The sequence below is a fragment of the Ipomoea nil genome, unplaced genomic scaffold (assembly GCF_001879475.1).
Source record: "Ipomoea nil cultivar Tokyo-kokei standard unplaced genomic scaffold, Asagao_1.1 scaffold3172, whole genome shotgun sequence".
Classification (NCBI taxonomy): Eukaryota; Viridiplantae; Streptophyta; class Magnoliopsida; order Solanales; family Convolvulaceae; genus Ipomoea; species Ipomoea nil.
Window position 1 is genome coordinate 514,515 of NW_017619600.1, and position 23,174 is coordinate 537,688.

General features: G+C 39.2%; 1 protein-coding gene and 1 pseudogene across 1 annotated transcript; both read right to left on the bottom strand.

Annotated features, from left to right (window-relative positions):
• Positions 1-8,056: 8,056 nt before the first annotated feature.
• The window catches only part of LOC109168041, a 28,104-nt pseudogene continuing 12,986 nt past the window's right edge, over positions 8,057-23,174 (bottom strand).
• LOC109168051 lies at positions 18,418-20,052 on the bottom strand. Its single transcript, XM_019317105.1, has one exon. It carries the CDS (start codon positions 20,050-20,052, stop codon positions 18,418-18,420), a length of 1,635 nt encoding a protein of 544 aa, XP_019172650.1.

The window sequence follows — 23,174 nt, forward strand, 5'->3', positions numbered from 1 at the left end:
ATATTGAACCTTCATAGAGATATATCTTCTAAAGAACAATAAATTTCTTGATTCAATTTATCGTGTTCTTATGTGCATCCAAACTATAGGACTCATGTACTAAGAACCAAAACACACCTTTGGCAAGACGCCCCCACATTTCAGGCATTAGTAGGAAAGCTTCCTACGTACCCACAATTCGTAAGAATTTCATGCGGGTAACCTTATTTAAAAGGTACTTACTTGTCCAAAGTATTGTCTTACCCCTCACATACCTTGAGGTAGACCCGAACTTATCAACGTCTTGATATTTATGTTCGGCAACAACGTTCGATTGAGGTGAATACCGTGTCATACGCTCGAGTACGATACCAACGCTTGCGCCGAAATCACCAATAGGTGTTTCATGTTCACCACATCGATCGTTCATAACCGCATTAATCCATGATTAATTTGGTTTTCTCTTTTGTTCTTATAAAGAACAAACATGTGTTACACGTTAACACATCTCGTGGGTGCTAACAGATTAGCCCTCACGAATCCATTCGGGATTTAACCGAAAGGCCACAAACCAGAACCAGTGCTTCCGAAATTGAAGCACGAATCAGTGCTTAGTAATGAAGCACGAACGTGCTATACAAAGCACGAATCATTGCTGCAACTTAAAGCGCTGATCTCAAAGCAATCTTCCATTGCTTTAAATTATAAACACACAGCAACCTTTCGTTGCTTAATTTATAATTCCAGTGCTACTTAGCACTAGGATTATTAGTTAATTACACAATTAACCAAACCTCCTTTCGTGCTAATCACATAGCACTTTTACCATGCTAACTTTAATTAGCCTTTTGCATAGTGTTAATTCGACATTTTGGACGTCCAGTGCTGTTAAGCACTCCAATTAGCACTTCAATAATGCTAAATTTAATTAGCATTTTTCGTTAAGCTCAAGCTTAATTTTAACGCCCCAACAATTTGTCTCAAATCACATTTCATACTAGTATAATTTGGAATTTTGATCAAGTTAATTATAACACAATTAACAAGAACAAATCAACCAAATTTCAGTCTAGTTGAATCAAACTCATATAATCGTTCTTAGAATATAATATAAAATATTCAACACTTGAGCTGTGACGCTCACGATTATATAGTTATCCCAATTTTTGACAAATTGATCCTCCTTTGAAATCTGTATCGTTCAACATGAACTAGAACCGAAGTCCTTTTACGGGATTTCAAACATGTAACACGCTTGTTACATTTCGTTCCGGCCGTTCAGCCATTTTAGCATTTTCCACATAATGCTCCGTGATGCACTACGCACCCATATTGAATTATTTCATACATTTGACATTATTCTAGCAAATAATTCGTATGTACCAAGATTCAACTCAATCGAACAATTATATTTTTATTCAAATAAAAATATTACAAGGATACTACAATATTTATTCAAAATAAATAAATAGGAAAAACTAAATTGGAAACAAATTCCTTATTCTTATCTCGTAGTAGTCCTTCAACTCGTGTGCCTTGTTCCATTTTCCAACCGTCCACTCCACGAAGGGTGGTCCATAGCGCACATCGGAGGTACCTCGGTTGTGACCTCACTCGTCCAACCATCCACATGTTTTAAACATAGCGAAGTTGTCTTCAACCTTTTCACCAGAACTAATTCTACACTACATATATAATGAGGAACAAAAAAAATTAATTTTCTTTAACAAGGTTACAGCCAGATTGAAGCCTTTTCATTTGTTATTCTTATTTCATAGTGTAAGCTTATACTCTAGCCTATTTTCCGCTACCTATCCTTGAAAGTATAACCTAATTCAAAAAAAAAAAAAAAAAAAAAAAAAAAAATCTAGTGGCCGTTAGCCCGTTACTCCCCTTTAGTTGGACGGTTACGGCGGTTGACTTTGCGCTTTAATCCGTTTGAAAAGTTGGCGGTAAAGAGGTGGCATGGTGTCTCCCGACATGCCGGACGGTGGGGCCCATCAACCAACAACCAATTCTCGTGGGACCTACTCCCAATTCGACGTGGATATTACGCTTTGGCGGCAAAAGCACAGCTCTATTGGCTTCTGCGAGGGGTGAAGGGCCAATCCCTAAAATTTTCTTGCTAGTCCGTATCACATATTTACATAATTCTTATAAAAAAAAATAGAGTCAAGAATTTGAATAATTTTATTTATATTCTTTAAAATTATTGTAATTATTTATCCTAATGAGATCATTTATCAATCAGTTAATCAATAGTACTTTATTCAATTCATTGTATAGAAAACCATTTGGATTATGTATTATTGTTATTGTTATTTTGTTATTATTATGAGCAACATTATATTAACTTCGTAATTTTATCTTATAATATTTATCTTTTTTACATGACAATACTTAATTGGTTTAGTTTTTATTTAATTAATAATTACGTTTTTTTTAATGCGAAATGAGATATGTCAATTCATATATAATCAATGAATAAAGAGTTTTATTGTTACATATGAGGTGAACATTATGAGGTAAATACAGGAGAAAAATGATTTTTTTTATTATTCTTATTATTAAATATTTACGATGGCATAATAAATTGTCTTAAAGTTAATTCACAATAAACAAATAAATATTTTATCTGTCTTACTTGCTATTCATTAGTCAAATCAATTATTTTTTTTAAATTATTTTTTACATATTTTTAAATTTATTTTTTTGTGTAGTTACTAAATATATAAATTTTGTATACTAATACTAAACTTAATATTATGAAAATTTGAATTAAAAATAATTTCAGTCAAGTTTTGTTAACCGAACCAGACACACAAAATATGATTGGAGGAATATTAAACACAATTTCTTTTTAAAAGAAAACTAGTATTTTCACCCGTGCGTTGCACGGAATGAATTTGTTATAATATATTAAGAATATTTGGGTCGTTATACAATTATTTAAATTATAACATCAAATATTATATAGTACAACTCCCTAATTTACCATAATTAAATAATTTGACCAATTAGAAAGAGAGATTATTAAATAATGCACGAGAAAATTTTTTAATTAAAAATTTTAAAGATACATTAATAAAACATAAGGTTCTCATAGTTTTTTCTTAGAAACTATTTAATAAAGTTTTTTTTTTTTTTGGAAAATTGGTGGGCCAAACCTCCTATGGCAATTTGCGATGGATATATCTCGAAAAAATACGTGATTTCAAAAAAAAAATTGTCCAAAACGAACAACTGAGTAATAAGTTATGCCTTGCCGAACTTTTGACACTTTACAACTTAAAAAAAAAAAAAATTAATCGCCGGTTCAGCCGGCTAGGCGGCCACAGAGGAGGCCGATTCCGGCCTTCCTCGCCGCGACCAGCAGCGCGAATTTTGCAACACTGATATATAGTATAGATATAGATTAGAATAGGAATAGTATTACACAATTTTATAATATTAGAATAGAATTTTAACCCAGAATTATAGTGCGAATGAGAAAGTAGAAAACAATATATTTTATTAGGAAGAGAGATTTTTTAGGAATTGGGCGGGAAGTTAAAGTTCAGGATTTTGTTTTTGTATATAGTATAGATTGTATTACACAATTTTATAATATTAGAATAGAATTTTAACCCAGAATTATAGTGCGAATGAGAAAGTAGAAAACAATATATTTGATTAGGAAGAGAGATTTTTTTAGGAATTGGGCGGGAAGTTAGAGTTTAGGATTTTGTTTTTTTATATATAGTATAGATTATATTACACAATTTTATAATATTAGAATTGAATTTTAACCCAAAATTATAGTGCGAATGAGAAAGTAGAAAACAATATATTTTATTAGGAAGAGAGATTTTTTAGGAATTGGGCGGGAAGTTAAAGTTCAGGATTTTGTTTTATATATATAGTATAGATTGTATTACACAATTTTATAATATTAGAATAGAATTTTAACCCAGAGTTATAGTGCGAATGAGAAAGTAGAAAACAATATATTTTATTATGAAGAGAGATTTTTTAGGAATTGGGCGGGAATTTAAAGTTCAGGATTTTGTTATTATATACGGTATAGATTATATGAATTTCTCTGATAAAAAAGATTATGTCAAAATTAGGGGTGTTAATTTTATTTTAATTTTCACAGAATTAACTAAAGTTTTACGTTTTCAAAAAAAAAAAAAAAAAAAAAAAAAAACTAAAATTTTACCAAAAATATTACAGAATTTTGTTTCAGGGTTTAGTCATTAGAGCATCCTTATCAGTTGGGGATATTAGGGGGAGAATGTAAGAGTGAGTAGGAAAAAGAATAATGTGGGAGGAGAGGAAAAATAAAAATCAAAACTGATTTTATAAAAAAAACTATATAAAAAATAAGCATGTCATTTCTCTATTGATTCTCTCTCCTTCATCATTAATTCTTTTTCTTGGGCAGAGTAATATCCCAACCTTTGTAGATGCTCCCCACCCCTTCTCTCTCTTGGTTCTTTCTCTGCCACCATGACATTTTGGCCTCAAAAGTAATGAATTCTCTCCCATTTTTCCTCTGATGTAAATGCTCTTAGAGCATCCATATCAGTTGGAGATATTAGGGGGAGAATGTAAGAGTGAGTAGGAAATAGAATAATGTGGGAGGGGAGGAAAAAAAAAAATCAAAACTGATTTTATAAAAAAAATATATAAAAAATAAGCATGTCAATTCTCTATTGGTTCTCTTTCCTCCATCATTAATTTTTTTTCTTGGGCAGAGTAATATCCCAACATTTGCAGATGCTCCCCACCCCTTCTCTCTCTTGATTCTCTCTCTGCCACCATGGCATTTTGGCCTCAAAAGTAGTGAATTCTCTCCCATTTCTCCTCTGATGTAGATGCTCTTAGTGAATTAGTGGACCAGTTACACGTGGCAGTCAGGTTAGACATCTGTCACTAGTATCGTATCTTAGGATTTTTTTATTTTTTTTTTCACTTCATTCTTTACGTTCCTTGGCGCCAAAATTTTGATGATTTTGCGCGGGAAGTGGTGATTTGTTAGTTTAACAGTTCAAAATTTCCGTTTGGTTGACGTTTGGAGAATTAAAGTATAGTGGGTGATACTTGTGAATTTGTTGAGGAATTAGCTGCCACGTCAGTAGATTCATCTCTGAAATTCTCTTGTAAAAATTTGGAAATTCAAAAATCAAGTTAATAGGGTGATAATGGCTTGCTTGGATTGACATTTGCAATTCACAATTGCAATGTTAATTTAATATGGTCAATAAATATGGGAACTAAAACAACGTTTTATAAGTATGAACTTCTTCTATTTTTAAAAGGTTGATCTCTAATCTCAAGGGTCCCCCACACCTTAGTCCAACAGAGAATATAAATCACGGTAATTCAGTGACTCAGCATACAGAGGCATATGTCGGTACACACAAGAGATTTGTCTATTTTGAACATATTCTCCACATTGCCGCTACTGAGTTTGAACTTAAATTTAATGGTACTTTACTATTTACAGCCTCCTTCTCCCAAATGCTTGTAAATTAACGCCCACAACGATGCCAAATTTATACTTCTCTCTTCTTTTAACTTTTTTTTTTTTGAAAATCATTGGTATAGTTTGAATCCTGTGTCTATTAATAAAGTAAAACTTATGAACTTATTTTGGGATGACTGATTAATTGAGTTGTACCCTAGCGGTAAAACACTTTTTAGTTAGACAAGATTTCAAAGTTTAATAGTTGTTAATTTAAACAAAAAGATATTTAGGGTCGTTTGATTTAGACATTATAATCGAAATCTTAGCATGATATATAAGTCCCAAACCAAACGTTAGCTGTTAATTTATTTATGAGTTAATACCCAAAATAGTTCATCGACTATGTCGTAATTACCAATTTGGTCCTCGACTATTATTCTTACCCAATTAAGTCCTCAACTATACAATTTTTACCCAATTTAGTCCTTTGTCAATTTGACTGTTTGTTGACTGTTTGTTGACTGTCAAAAGTGGAAATAAAGTTGTAATTTTACAAGTTTTCTCCTTCCTCCGCATTTAGCAGCGCCAAACCATGTAGCAATAAGCTCTGATTGGGTTCTAAACCTGTCAGTATCGAAGTAGTGGTTGTGCATCGGATAGCCCATGAATTTGATTTCCAACGATTTTTTGACGATCGAAATCTGATCGGAGTGTATTGCTGCATGGTTTGGCGCTGCTAAATGGAGAGGAAGGAGAAATCTTGTAAAATTATAATTTTATCCCGACTTTTGACAGTAAACAAACAGTCAAATTAATACAGAGGACTAAATTGGGTAAGAATTGTATAGTTGAGGACTAAATTGGGTAAGAATTGTATAGTTGAGGACTTAATTGAGTAAAAGTTACATAGTTGAGGACTTAATTTGGTAAGAATGGTAGTTGAGGACCAAATTGATAATTATGGCATAGTCGAGGGACCATTTTGGGTATTAACTCTTTATTTGTTACTGCAACCATGAAGTTGTATAATAATAATATAATAATGGTCACACTGAAGAAATATATGAGGTGAGACTTAAATAAGGAGGTAAATTAAATGTTAACCACTTGAATGTTAAGAGGCTAATTTATTAATTAAGTAGTTAAGACCACAAAACTTGAGGTGAAAGTAAAATGCTATGCACTTATGCGGTGACATTGTATGTTTTTCTACAACAAGATACCATATGATACATTTCATGCATAAAATTAAATATTACTTTGGGATGACAATGTATCGGATAATATATCTTTCCAAACTCTAATACATTGGGTCCAGATAATTGATAGTCACCTTAATTTGGGATAGATCTAGTACCAAAAACTTAGTACACGTAGCTAGTATACGTTTATATGTGAATATATAGGGAAATATAAGGTAATTCACATTTTTGATCCTTCAATTGTTGACCATTATACAATTCATGTAAGCTATAGGGAATTATAATTCAAAATGATTATTTTCAAAATTTGAATCACCATAATTCATGAAAAGTAAAAAAATTCAAAGCTTGTGCCACACAAATTTTTTAAAATCAATTTGCTTCATCCTATAGGTGTTATGAGCATTGAAGCATTTATTTTTCAATATACAATGAATTAACAATGAAAATGTTTGAGAACTCAAACATAATTGTTCTCAACGAAAGCTTGAAAAAAAAAAAGTGACTCTTGAAATTTAATGGAACGTGCTGACAGAATTTTGGGAGAGTAGATAGAGTTCATAGGAATGAAAACTTAAATTTTTTCGAAACACAATTTTTCTAACTTCTATAGATACACTTTGAGACTGTCCATTTGTCTGATGGCATGTTACTTTCATAGTATCGCTGCATGGCTAATACATTAAAGCGTGTTGGAATGACAGATTGCAAGCCGTTGGCTACACCCATTCCTATCTCTCGATCGGTACCTGACTCTGCTGAGTTGTATGATGATCCCAGAGCCCTGCAGTATTTGACAGTCACGTGTTCAGACCTATCTTATGCCGTCAACCAGCTCTGCCAGCATATGCATGCTCTAACTGTATTTCATTGGGCTTAACTCAAGCGCATGCTGAGGTATGTTAAGGGCACTCTCGAGTTTGGCTTGCATCTGCGTAAATATGTAACCAATGATCTTCATGCATTCTCTAACTCTGATTGGGCTGGTTGTCCTGAAGATCGTAAGTCCACAAGTGGGTTTGCTGTGTTCCTGAGCTCCAATCTCATCTCTTGGGTTTGTAAGAAGCAGAGGATTGTGGCTCGTCTTCTAGGGAAGCTAAATACAAAGCACTGGCGGATGTTTGTCCTATGGTTACATGGATTCTCTCCTTGCTACGTGAACTTGGTGTTGGCAACGTTTCTGTGCCAAAGTTGAATTGTGGTGTGACAATCTTGGTGCTAGTTACATGTGTGCCAACTCGATTTTTCATGCTTGCACCAAGCATGTGAAGATCGACTATCATTTTTTTCGTGACAAGGTGGCTGCTGGGGAGATACAAGTGAATTTTATTTCTACTAAGGACCAGCTTGCATATATGACCATGGTTTTTGTTTTTTCGTGACAAGCTACAGGTTGCTAGCTCACCTTGTGCTTGAGGGGGAGTATTAGGACTCTACATGTCCTTGTTCTATTGTAACTCTTCCTATATATGTATATAATTGTTGTATCCAGTGACTATTATGATTATTCCAAAAAAGACAGTTCTCATCTCTTTTTTTTGAAAATGACAGTTCTCATCTCAATTTCTCATTAATTCAAACATTATTCATTTTGTGTATAATATATCAAATTCATCATCTCAATTAGGAGAATCAATAATTCACTTTGACTCGACGACCCAAATCAAAAGTGAACCCACTCTAATTAATACCTTAAAATAATGACTTTAAATGCCAATATTTGCTAATTTTTCGAACAATTTAATCTTTTGTTTCCAATTTTAATCAATATCATTCTCAATTGTCTATGGTGTTATAAATACATTAATTTAAAACAAATACAAATACAAATACGTGTAATATTCATTCGGATCCGGTTTCAGATTCATGAATGACTAAACTAGTAAGTACTCTATCCATGGCGAACCCTAGCATTATTGCCCCTACTAAAAAGGAAATATTTAGTTGAGAAGGCATCATCTTACTGGTTCATAATAAAATAATTAAGAAGCTAGGCATCCTACTTGACCACTGGTGAATCTAATTGTGCCCCCTAAACTGAACTTATCTTTGCTGAAAGATACAAAAGATTTTTCTTTTAATGACTTTTGCCCCTCAGAATCTTAGCTCAAAGATTTTTCAACGATTAGGCGGCTGCAAGTTGCGATCAAGTGTCATAAGATTAAGGGAAGATCGAACTACTGCAGATGGAAGTGAAGTTGATGAAAGAATTTATAAAGCTAGTTGATGGTAGCCACAAATCTACAAATAGTATTAGAAAGATGAATTGAATGGTCCCAATTCATCAATTAAGCTGCAATTGCCATTTAATTAAGTGGCGGCTAAAATATATAATGTAAGGTGAGATGAGGCAAAATGACTTTGATTTAATTACCATCTCCATTATATCTTAAAGTTTGATTTTTTCTTTTTTTTTTTCTCTCGATGTATATATACATCAAGATCACAATAAATACTCACCGATAAAAATATAAAATATTCGACTAAATAATGGCATATGCAAATGTTGGTGGTTTGATGACATCATTGCTACCATTCCGTTACGGAATAGTTGGCATATTTTGTGAAATAAAATTTACTAAAATTTAAATTATTGTCTTCTTAATGGGAGGTTGGTAATGAAATTTGTTGACAACCTTTCCGTAACCACCCATGATCTCCGTGTTTGAGTGTGATTTTATTATCAACATTATTGCCTATTTTTAGAGTTTGTATTTATAGTATAAGTTTAAGGAAGTTCTGAGATATTTTCTTAACTTTTTATCCCCTGTTGAATTATCTCTTTGTAGTTCGAGTAATTTGACAACTTCTTGTATCTCACGAGTTTTACTTGAGCCCTATGTTACTTATATAGGGTGATTAAAAACTTGTAAAAAAATTGTATCAGATACATGCCTAAAGTTCTTAGAGAAGTTGGATCATTTTGAAGGAGTTGGTTTCAAACGTTGGTAGAAAAAGATGCATTTTATACTATTACTTAAATAATTATTTTGCTATTACTTAAATAATTGACAAATTGCGACTCTCTTGGAAAGATATGAAACGTTAGCATAAAAAAAAAAATTAAAGAGGAGTTGGAGTTCGGAGATCGGATAAGTTGTGGTAGAACAAGTGGAGATAGGAGAGATCGGAGAAACAAGTAATATATGAAAGACGTAGTCAAACGACTAGAAGTAAAATTTGACAAAATCAGGTGATGAGGAGTCTAGTGGATGGTAAGGAATTATTGGGAAGCGTCTGGATGGTAAGGAGTTATCGGCGAAGAGTCTGGTTGGTGCGGAGTCTAGTGGAGGGTAATGAGTTATTGACGAGGAGTCTGGATGGTAAGAAGTTATCGGCGAGGAGTCTGATCGGCGAAGGATCTAGTAAACGAGGAGTTTAGATGGTAAGGAGTTATTGGCGAGAAGTTAATCAACATGAAGTAAACTTGTGAGAAGTTAATCAGTGGGAAATAAAACTGGTGATAAGACAACCGACGAGAAGTTTACCAACGAGGAGGCAAGTGGTCAACAAACGACTTAGAGTTATGGCAAATGGTAAGGAGTCTTTCGGCGAGTAGGAGAGGAGTCCATCAGTCGGTTAGGGACCTAGAGTTGTGAAAGATAAGGAGACAAGGAGTCAAGCAGTCGGCAAGAAGTAACGGGCGATGAGTCAAGGTGTTCGGAAAAATATATGGAGTTAGTGGGCATGGAGTTAAGTAGTCGGCGAGGAACTTGGAGTTATGGTGTAAAATAAGGAACCAGAAGTTACCGGGTGAGGAGTTGGGTGGTCGGAACAAGAACTTGGTTTTCTGGTGCAATTCATGCAGAAACAGGCGAGGAGTTGGGTGGTCATATGAGTCATGGAGAAACAAACGAGGAGTTAGGTGGTCGAAACAAAAAACTTGGTGTTCTGGTCCGAGTCATGGATAAATAAGTGAGGAGTTTAGTGGTTGTAAAAAAAAAAAACTTGGGGTTCTGGTGCGAGTCATGGAGAAACAAGAAAGGAGTTGGGTGGTCGGAACAAAACTTGGAGCTATGGTGCAAGTCATGGAGTAACATGATGGAATATCGACCAGTGTGATCGGGAAGAAATGAAGGGGTATGCTGATTGGAGAGGTCCGACCAGGTAAACATATGGAAGTATTGGAGTTCGGATGGATTGAGGGGTATGCCGATCGACGAGATCCGGTTGAAGTGGAGAATATCAAGTCCCTTCCGAGCAGGGGGACTGGTACAGGTGTTCGAGGTGAACGTCGTTCGGATTAATGGTTGCATTAGCTTGGATCGCCAATCGAATGGCACCCCTCGATGCCATCTTGGTGTTGGGGGTCTGTCTCTTACAACATCATATTTAGTGATGGGGGTCTGTCTCACACACTTTCATCTCAAACAAAGGGAGAGGCCGACTGGCTGCAGGAGCAAGGCGCTCTGGTCAGGTCGGTCTAAGGTTGGAAACTTGAAAGCTGGAAGATCCTTGGAGTATGGGGACAATGTTAGTGTAAACGCGAAAAACTTGAATTGTATATATTCAAAATTCAAAGTATCGGTTACAAGTAGTATCAAGTATATATCAAACGGGAAGGGGTACAATCTCTGTATATGAGAAATCCTCTGATTCTCTACTACAAGTATGCCTGTTGGAAGTGTGCCAAATTTGGAATATGCCAAATTGGAAGTGTGCTGAGTTCAGAGTATGCTGAACTTGAAGTATGCCGAATCCGGAGTATGCCGAATTGGAAGTGTGCCGAGTTCAAAGTATGTTGAACTAGAAGTATGCCAAGTTCGGGAGTATGGCCGAACTGGAGTAGTTCCTTGCTGAAGGGCCTCCGGAGTTAGTAGCTTGTTCCTCAATGAAGGGCTAATGTGCAGCTTGATCTTCAAAGAAGGGCTTCCGGTGTTCAAGTGGCGTATTCCTCAGCGCAATATACGCAGTATATATAACTGCGGGCGTGTTCCAGACAATATCCTGGCGAGATTTCGGCAGAGCTTCGATATGCAGATTTTCAGACCCCATTCTTGAAAATGAAACCACTATTTATAGTGGTGAGTGTGAGGGAAAATCTCCAACCAACTCTTAATTCCTTATTTAATTTAATTTCTTTAATTAAATTAAGGAATGTACCGGGACACCATTGTGTCCAGGTTCATGATTTCATTAAATTTCCAAATAATATCAAATATTCAAATCTCCCAAAATTATATAATCCACATATAATTTTGATGGGCCAAGACTAAGTCAAACCCACTAACTAGGCAACCCAATTCATCCAAGCAGCCTGGTCCAACTTGATTAAATATTTCATCATCTCGGGCTGAACAATCCAACATCCAATTACATTTAATTAAGTAATTAAACCAATTAAATATTTAAGGGGCCATTTAATTAACCCAATTAAATAAATATTAGTCCAATTAACCTAATTAAAGTAATTAATTTAACAATCAATTATCCATCATGGTCCAATAATATTATTTAAATTTTTCAATGCTTACAAATTGCCCCTTCGAGACTTGCTTGACGTGCCTTAAATGCTAAGGGAAGGTAGTCTCGAAATTAACCGTAGTAGTCCAAGAATGGTTATATTTATAGGTATTGACCCAATAAACGATAGTTTGACCATAAAGGCCCAATTGAAACCATATCCAAAAGCCCCAAAGCATGTCCAAGATCAGCAACTCATCTCATTTTGGCCAATTTTTAATTTTGGCCATTATTAACTTCTTAGAATCTGAGATTGAAGCAATTAGCCCATGTACGAAAATTTTCATGCTCCTGTTCCTACGTGATGAATCTGCAGCCGCTTACAACACACAGAATCTCAAATGAAACTGGAGTCTTCATTCCGTCAGAATTTGTAACAAACCATATCACATAACCCATATTTGGTTAGGATTAATCAACGACATCCGCATCCTGGGCGCATTCAAACTCATGAGTTTCACAGCTTGCACCTATAAATAGTTCCCAGCAGGTTTACAGTTTTCCACACCACGAACTAGAGCTACTACCAGCAATTGATCCTCACCAGCTGCATCTTGTTCTTCAGGTAATTTAATTTTTACAATATATACTATCTTCTTGATTTTTCTTTCGACAGGAGAAGAAGGAAAACGAGGAATGTGAGGCATTGGGTAGAAAACACCGAAAATTGATTTTCTGAGGTGTATTTCACCATTGATTGAACTCACCGTCGACTGGAAATTGATTCTTTCCGGAATGGTTTGGTTTCGCGCCGTTAACCCTTTGGGGACGAAAGCTGCCGTGTAATCATCGGGCACGCGCTCCGGCGCGTTGCCGTTGTCGTAAGGTCGCCGCAGGGTGTTGCTCCGGCACCCTTCCATTTCTACGAACGGAGTCCGAAACCACCGTCTCGGAAAAAAACTATGCTTTGTTTCTTCTCCTCCCCCTTTGTTTAAAGAAAATTTCCCGTGCCCCAGGAGTTCGCCATGCACCATAGAATCGTCGCCGAAGGACCAACTGCTTGGACCGACCGCCGGCGAGCTTGACAAAGAAGAAAGCTTGTTCAGACGTTATCGTCGCTTCGAACGCGACTACGCATCTTGAAGACACGAAACTCTTCCTCCAACCAAGTAAGATATTGTTTCACTGCTTCGAAATCTTTTGGCTGCTGGACTGTTTGAGTTTTTTTTTTCTGAGTTTTTTTTCTGCCATGGTTGAACATGTGCTATATGTATATATTGAGAGTCTGGGTGGTGCTATTTTCCAAATATGTAGACCACTTTGCGTGTGTAAGTGCATATACTTAACACATAGCATGGCCCAAGTAATGTAAATGCATATACGACCTAATGCTTCTTGAGTTCTGAGTCATGTGCTTTTTTTTTTTTTTTTTTTTTTTTTTTTTTTTTTTTTTTATTTTGTTGAGAGGAAGCATATCGCATGGCCACGCTCTCTGTTTGCTTTTCTTATTCCGGCGTGCTCACATATACACGAAGCATAATACATATACCCATTGGTTCATGGGTTACTCTGTTGTGTATGCACTTCGTGTGTAGAACAGGTCCTTTTCTTCTTTTCATTGCTTCCCTATGCCTCATCTTGCGTGTATCAATGTATATACACGTGCATTTGGCAGCTGCATACATGATACATTGCCCTTTTTTTGCTTTATTCCCTTTTCCTTCACAGACTGCGTGAGGTGTATATATGTATGCAATATATATGTAATCCGCAGGTTACTTTTTGATGTTGAGTGCATATATGTAGTACACTGATTGTATTTGTTTGTGTGTATTATATAAATATATATGTACACACACCATGTAGCATGTGAGTTTGCTTCTTGCATATGCATATAATAAATATATACATATATCAAACATATGACTACACCTCACGCATGAATTGCGAATATATATATATATATATATATATATATATATATATATATATATATATATATATATATATATATATATACGGTGGTCCACTATTCATATATAACTCATATATTATATATGTATGTTTTATAGCGTTGGTATGTATATGTCGTGTGGGCCACTGGTATGTGAGGGTATATAATATATAACCCATGCTTCCATTATATAAGTTGTGGGTGCATAATTGCCTTACCATATAATATATGTACACACGCATGTAATATGTAATATATGTACGTGGTAAGTGTATACGTATAATATATATTATATGGGTTGCCTCGTGCACATATCATCACGTGAAAAATTTCCTTGAACAGTTACATGGCGATTTTAGACTTAGAACTTTTCCTTGAACAGTTTCATGGCGATTTTAGACTTAGAACTTTTCCTTGCTTTACAAATTGTTATTACTTATGGACTTGGCTTCTTGATTTTCATGCAGATTCATACATCGCAAACCATCTTTGAACAATGGTAGTGTTTTGGGAAACCGTGGGAGCCGATCAGAAGAGGAGGCTTAAAGTATCAAGCGACGAGACTGGAAAAGATAGCATGTCATTCATCGTTTACCCACCAATGGCGTCGAGAACTCGTCTTTCCCAGATACCGCCATATAAAGTGGAAAATTGGACCCATGACACTGACACCCAGCCATCGAAAACATAGGTTCTGAAGACCGGCTTAAGTCATGTGGACTACACAGACACACTCCCGACTTTAAGGAGATGGATACTTGAAGGTGAGGCTTCATGGAATCAGCACCCCAGCTTTAAAGGTGAATTTAGCTTCAAAAAGGGGTATTGGGAGTGGACTGAGGCTATACTCAGTCGGCATCGCAAACTTCTAGAAGATGTGACCATCTACGACGGCGTATATGCCTCCTTATTCACATATGACCGCTCGACGCCTATCGTCCAAGCATTCTGCGAAGCGTTGTGCCCCATGACAAATACCTTGCTTACATCCCTCGGTGAGCTTTCAATCTCACTTTGGGATATGCATGTACTTTGCGGTCTACCGATATCTGGCGACATCTACGATGAGTATGTTCCAACTGCCTCGCAATTAACAGGGGAAGACATCAACTCCGCCCCTCAATGTTGTAAGTATTTGTTCCAAGCATACTATCACCTTGGTAACCGAATTAGGCAACGAGGTGGTCGCCGTGGGCAACAGGAGAAAAGTCGTTCAGTTCACGTTGTTGAGTGGATAGAATTCTGGAGCAGAAGACCGCAAGTTTATGACAGGCCACCGCCTAGGAAGGAGGATAAGAAGAAGACTCGCCCGAGGAACACCCATAATCCAAGTGGCAAGATCCCAGCATTCGGGGGTTGGACCAGAACGACCAAAGCGCCTTTTGCTGAGCTTGGAATTCCCTCCGAATACGAGGAGGAGACCCATTTGGCGACATACCTAAGTTGTTGGCTGTGCGTATTCGTGCTCCCCATCAAAGCAACGCGACTCATTCGAGCCCAAACATTCAAAATGGCTAGTCTAATGGCGACGGGCAAGACACTGAACCTCGGGATCCCCGTACTTGCGAGCATCTACAATGGATTGAATGTAATATCGCACTCTAGTACGCCGAGGTCAGTTGATAGTCACTTTCCCATTCACTATGTGTATGGATGGCTGTCGTTCTACTTCGACACTCATTTCGCAAATGATCAAACGTCCGCTTCCCCGCTGATGATTGCCTACTCTGGAGAGGGTGGCGCGAGGTATTATGGACCAGTAGAGGCTCGTCGTAAGATGTTCAAAGCCGACAGCGCCAATTGGCTCTGCACGACGCGCCGCCTAACTAAAGATCTCCACTTCCTCGATAATGGGGACGCACACTCTACCGACCACGAGTACCTCATGTGTCTTCGTTCTAACCACCTCATATTGCGATGGGCGGATGCATGTATCGCAGAGCCTTACACTCCTCATCGATTCAGCCGACAGTTCGGCTACTACCAAGACGGCAGCTCTGGCATACTGGGCAATGATGAACGTGAGGTCACGCTTTCGGAGGGTTTCCAACGTTGGCGCCACTCTACACTTAGGGGTTCAGGGTCGCGAGTGACATTTCCCGCGACTCGAGTTACTGTCACCATGAAGAAGTATTTCTCGCCGGGCTATAAAGATTGGTGGGCCCAAGTCCATGGGGACTACCTCGAGCGCAATATCAAGGGTTTAGCTCCTGAGGATCCAGCCAACGTGCAGCAGGAGGCTGGCACCGCCAAGAAGGGCAAACATCCAGTCCAGGGAGATGAACCACCACCCAAGAAGAGAAAGGAGCATATCATCTCGAAAAACAGGGCCGACGTGGTACGGTCGGACTCGGGTGATGAGGAAAGCCATGACCGTCACTGGAAACGGCGACGAGACAGACGTTCGCCTTCCCCAGTGGAGGTAAATCATTGTTCTCGCTTATCCCAATGATTGCTGGTAGCACTTAATTTACCCTCTTTTACTTCTTGACAGGAAAATGTGGCGATACCTGCTAGTGGAGGGGCTGAGTCATCAAATAAAAGGGTGGCAGCCAGCAATACTGGAGAAAGTGGACATTCAAACAATGCCTCAGCATCAAGCACGCACCAGTCGGGGAATTCCCTCGACGAGCCACGCGTAGGTCAGCAAGATAGACCTGAGGTCTCTGTCTTTGATGGGAAAGACCTCGTACTGGAAGAATTTAAGGTGGTTGTCATAAATGTCTGGAACAAGCTTCGCAAAAAGTTGGACGACACCTCGGTAGAACACATTTCATCTTTGCAAGAGAGCTTTTTGAACGCTTTTGCAAATCTGCGGAAGTTAGACATTGATATCTCTCCCTTGGAAACACGGGTTGCAGACATTTTCACGAAAGCTCAAGCCTTTGATAACTTAAGGTCCACAATTTCTGACAAAACATCGAGCGAGTCTCAGTCTTTATCCCTGGCGAAGGATGCGCTTAAGAATGCACAAGACGAGTTTAGGAAACTCAAGAAAGATCTATTGGGCCAACATAAGATGCTTAAGGCCACAAAAGATCGGGAAGAGGAATTGGAGAAAGAACTGAAGTTAGTTCGTGCCAAGGCAGAGGAATGCGACACTGCGATTGCCAAAATTACAGATGACCTGGGCAACGCTAAGACTGCCGTTTCGGAGGCTGGGGCAGAGGTCACCCGCATTAAGGACCTGACTGTACTGACGCCAGAAGATGAAATGAGCTTAAAGGAGGCAAAGAGAGGCTTAGAAGCGTGCAAAGACGATATGCTTAGCTTTAGGCTTTTTTATTGACTGATACTCTTTGTCATTTAGTTTCTCTTTTGATTGCAAGAACTTTTGTTGTTTCGTTTCTAAATTTTGATAATTGAATGCTCCTCATTTATGTGCCGGTCCTTTAGCGATAATTCAAACAACTTTTCTTTCACCCGTTGAAGGATTGTCTAGATAACCCACTCTTGCAACATGAATTGGATTTGATTTTGTTATGACTGAACTTAGATAATTTGATTTCTAAGCTGCCTACGTACTCCTATAAAGGAGATCAAGTCAAACGTAGTTCAAATGATTTTTTTTTTTTTTTTTTTTTTACAAAGTAGAGCCGTTCACAGTTTAGACTCATGCGGGCCAGGAGCGTCTATGATTTGAGCCCACCCATAGACAAAGCGAGATGCATTAGCAGTTTATCCACGTGCTGCATTAATGGTGGATGAGTCGTTCATCATATTTCCACGACTTGTGTTGACACCCCAAGTTAAGGGTGGTAAAGCTTTAGGAACCTTCCATTGATTGGACCGATCTTCAAACCATCTTCACTAATCAACTTGTAAGCCCCACCGGTGTAAACTTCTAGAATCACGTAGGGACCATCCCACCTTGAAGTGAACTTGTGACCAGTTTTTCTCGTGACGATGATGGGTCTGCGAACAGCTAGGACCTTGTCCCCAATTTGAAAGGAACGGGTCCTTACCCTTTTGTTAAAAGCTCTAGACATGCGAGCTTGATAGCACTCCAGGCTTTGTTGCGCTTGCAACCGTTTCTCATCCAAGGCTTCTAACTCAGCCAAGCGTAGCTTAGCATTTTCTTCATCAGTAAGACCCTCCTGTATAGCCAACCTTAAGGAAGGTATTTGACGTTTTAGAGGCAGGACCGCTTCTACACCATACACCAAAGAGTATGGAGTGCTTTGAGTAGGTGTGCGGTATGTGGTTCTATACGCCCACAAAGCTTCTTCCATTCTGTCATGCCAGTCTCTTTTCGATTTGGAGACCACTTTCTTCAACAAATTGCATAGGGTCTTGTTAAAAGCTTCAGCAAGTCCATTTGCAGCTGCATAGTAAGCTGATGAGTTTCGCTGCTTAAAGTCAAAAAGCTTGCAGATCTTGTCCATCAACCTGTTGTCAAAGGGCTTCCCGTTATCTGTTAAGATATATCACGGGATACCAAATTGATAGACGATGTGGACACGGAGAAAGTCTGCAACATTTTCTTTCTTCACCTCCTTCAATGCCACGGCTTCCGCCCACTTTGAAAAGTAATCGGTGGCAGCTAGTATGTAGGCATGCCCTGCAGATGACTTAGGCGTAATTGGGCCAACCACATCAAGTCCCCAAGCATCAAATGGCCAAGATGCAACTGTTGGGTGTAGAGGTTCTGGTGGCTGATGAATAAAGTTTGCATGATATTGACAAGCTTGGCACCTTCGAGCACAGTCTATGCAATCCTTCACCATTGTAGGCCAATAATATCCCATTCGCTTAATGTGGAAATGTAACTTGGGACCGGATTGATGTGCACCGCAAACCCCAGAATGAGCTTCTTGCATAGCTTGTAAAGCTTCCTCTTCCCCTAGACATCGGAGAAATATTCCATCAAAGGAACGACGATACAATGTTTCTTTATAGTAGATGAAGCGAGGAGTTCGGCGCTTTATATCCACCCTTTTACGGGGATCTTCAGGTAACTTTTGATCAGTGAGGTAGTCAATTAACGGTTGCCTCCAGTCGTCTTTGCCTATATCATAAACTGAGGCAGTAGGGAGTTCAACAGTTTCATCAACTGAGCCGTCTTTATTAAAGATTGGTGGAACCACCCACCTTTGACATACTTGTATTCGGGCTGCAGGATGAGCAATAGTTGAAGCCAATGCGGCTAAGGCGTCAGCTTGCTTGTTTTCTTTCCTCGGTACATGTTCAATTGTGACATCCCCTAACCATTGCATGAGTATCTTTGCATAGTTGTTATATGGGACTAACTCCGCCTTTTTCACTTCATATAGACCCAACACTTGGTTTATGATCAACTTTGAATCTCCATAAATGTTAATTCTCAGTTGCTTCATGTCAGCCGCTATCTCGAGCCCAAGTATCAATGCTTGATACTCAGCAACGTTGTTTGAACATTGCTCGGTCAAGGTGAATGAATATGGCAACACCTCGCCTTCTAGAGTGACGAAGACAACTTCAGCACCTGCACCTTCTCTATGCGAAGCTCCATCAAAGTACATTTTCCATGGGGGTAGGACTTCAATGACAAGCACATCTTCATCAGGCAAATCGTCAGACAACTCCCATTCAGCAGGTATTGGGTGGTCTGCCAGGAAATCGGCCAAGGCTTGCCCCTTGACAGACTTTTGCGGCACATATTCAATTTCAAACTGTTGAAACAATAAGTACCACCTTGCGAGGCGGTCGGAGAGAACGACCTTCGCCATAACATATTTCACCGGGTTCGCTTTGGAAACAAGCCGGATTGTATGAGCCTCAAAGTAGTGCTTGAGTTTTTTGATAGAGAACACAAGTGCCAAACATAGCTTTTCAATTGGGGAGTACTTTAACTCGTTCGGGGTCATCATTCTGCTAAGATAGTAGAGAGCATTCTCCTTCCCCTTGTCATTTTCCTGAGCAAGCAAGGCTCCCACAGAACTGTCTTGGGTGGAAATATAAAGGATCAGCGGGCGGCCATGAACAGGAGCAGTTAGCACAGGCGGCTTCATCAAGTATGACTTGATATTCTCAAATGCGTTCTTGCATGCCTCATCCCATATGAATGAGATGCCCTTTTTCATCAACCGACTAAAAGGTTGACATCTTCCCGCTAGGTTTGATATGAACCTTCGGATGTAAGCCAACTTCCCTTGTAAGCTTTTAAGCTCATGAAGGTTTCTCGGCTCAGGCATCTTCATTATGGCATCAATCTTTGCTTGTTCAATCTCGATGCCCCTGTGTCGAACAGTAAACCCGAGGAACTTTCCAGCAGCAACCCCGAAAGCACATTTCAGGGGGTTCATTTTCAGTTGAAACTTTCGTAGGCGGTCGAAGACTTGCCTTAAATGCACCAAGTGATTTGTGCGCAATTTCGACTTCACAACCAAGTCGTCTACGTAGCATTCGACCATTTTATGGAGCATATCATCAAATATTGTCTGCATAGCCCTTTGGTATGTAGCACCTGCATTTTTCAAACCAAAGGGCATTACTTTATAGCAGTAGATGCCTTTTGGCGTTCGGAATGCAGTTAAGTCTTCATCTTCCGGCGCCATGCGGATTTGATTGTAACCGGAGGAGCCATTCATGAATGACAGGATCTCATGCCCAGTCACGGCATCTATCATTAACTCCGTGATAGGAAGCGGGAAGTCATCTTTCGGGCATGCCACATTGAGGTCCCGAAAATCTACGCAAACGCGGATCTGGCCGTTCTTCTTGCGCACAGGCACAATACTGGATATCCAGGTTGGATATTTAACTTCACGAATGAAGCCAGCCTCAATAAGCTTATTAACTTCTGTTTCAATCGAGGGAATGAGCTCGGGGCGGAAGCGTCGTTGAGCTTGCTTAACCGGGCGACACCCCTTCTTCACTGCTAAGCGGTGCACAGCTACCTTTGGGTCTAACCCTGGCATCTCCTTGTATGTCCATGCAAAGACATCAATATATTCTTTCAGCAATGTGACATAGATTTCTTCATCTTCATCAGAAAGGAGTGCGCTAATGAAGATAGGACGAGGATTTTCAGGCGTTCCCAGATCAACTTCTTTTAATTCGTCCACCGCGGCTCGTACCCCTTCTTCTAACTCATGGGGTGCATCTTCTGCATCTTCCCCCTCAATCGGGGTCTCATCACATAAAGTGATATGGAACGACGATGCCACCTCTCCCTGAGTGGTTGGTGGTACGTCATCACTTGAGCCTACGCTTTCCTCATTTTCCTCTTTATGTACTCGAGTGTGTACAATGGTCTTCGGTTGGACTTTCAATACTTCACCGCATGTAACATGAATATATGTTTCTCGTCTCATACGAGAAGGAATCATGCTTCTGAGCCTTTTTGGAGGTTCCACTTCAGCAGGAACATTGGCACTGTCTATAATAACTTGGACAGCTCCAAGTCGATCATGCATTGACTTTCTCTTTAGGGCTTTAGGACTTGACCCCAGTCTATCAAAGACTGAGCGTCGAGAGTCCGCCTTACCGATTCGGTCGAAGACTGACTTCTTTTTGTCTTGCCCATTATCATTGGTAGGAGTGAGGTTTGGGTCATACTCGCTTCCCTCCGTGGAGATACAATTACTTGCAGCCCTGTTTATAAGAATTCGCACTGGTTTAGGGGGAACATAGCCCAACCCTTTGCGAGTTTGAGGTTCTTGGTGGCTTGCCTTGCCTTTACCACCGGCTTCTGGGATAAGCTTTCCCAACTTCTGTGGCTCGTTGGGGTTATAGCCAGCCTTGGCTAGAAGCTTATAAGCGTTAGGGTCGAAACCCTCGGTACGTTTGGCGGGGAGTATTTGGCCCAGTTTGTCACCACATTTCTCTTCGGATGATTTTGCTGCATTTGTTTTGAGTGTATCAATCCTTGCAAGCGGGAAGATGAGTTTTGTGTTGTGTTGATCTCCCTCTACAACTTGTTTTCCCTTTGACTTTGATTGGGAAGGTGGATCGTCATTGCTTTCCTCAATATCTTCAACAATAACTTTCCTTTTAATGTAGAACTTTGCATCCGCAAAGTAAGACTCAGCCTCTGTGAAAGGGCTTTCATCGGCGACAACCTTTTCAACTACGCCGTTCCTTTAAAACATGAGGCATTGATGCCAAGACGAGGGTACCACCCCATTTTCATGTATCCACGGCCTTCCAAGTAACAAGTTATAAGATGTCCTCGCATCTATGACATGGCAGAGGACACCTGAACTTAGGCTCCCAATTCTTAAGTCAAGTCTGATGATGCCGATTGCTCTTTGCCCTCCCTGATTGAAGCCTTGTATCATTAGACGACTTTGGGCAAGCTCATCTGTAGATATACCAAGGTCCTTCACAGCTCGGAGGGATAGGATGTTGACAGCTGAGCCTTGATCAACCATAATTCTTTTGAGTTTTTGCCCACGGGTGTAGCCTTCAACAAATAATGGGCGATTGTGTGGCGTGCCTCCAAGTAACAAGTCTTCATCCTTGAAGGTAATTTCTGTGGAGTAGGAAGTAGCCTTATGCATTAGCACTTCCTCATCCTCGATGTGTTTAGGAGATGAACATTCACCTCCATCTTCTGTCTTGTCATTTGTATTTAGGCAGGAGTTAGAAGTGCCTGTCCCTTGAAGATCAAATCCCTTTAGCATATATTGAGCCAAAGGAACTGGTGCACGTGGCTGTTTGACATGGCCCTTCGTCTTTGATTTGCGGGCCTGAGTATTTTTTGAGGTTTTCTCAACCCAACTTTTCACTATGTGCTTTTGATGCTTCACAGGCTCGAATTTCTTCTTTCTATGAGTGACAATCACCCATTTACCTTCAGATGCGTTATCATTCCGCTGCGGTTCTGAACTTTGACCGACAGCGTGCTTAACAATGAAGGGGAGTGGACGCTTCCGTTGTTTCCCATCTTCCTTTTCAGTACACAGCGGAGCGAACCGTCCGGGTGTAATCGAGATTTGATTTGAGCTCGCTTTGGCATCGGCAAGCTCGATTTTTCCATCCCTGGCCAGTGCCATTACTTTATCTTTGAAGATAAAACACTTCTCAATCGGATGACCAAGAAGACGATGATACTTGCAATAGTGTGGATCATCCACCCTTGAAGCTTCCTCAGGACGTTTCATTTCTGGCAGCTCAATGAGTCTAAGTTTGAGTAGCTCATCAAACATGGGAGATACATCGGAATCCATGAAAGGATAAATCTTCTCTTGCCTTTCTTCAA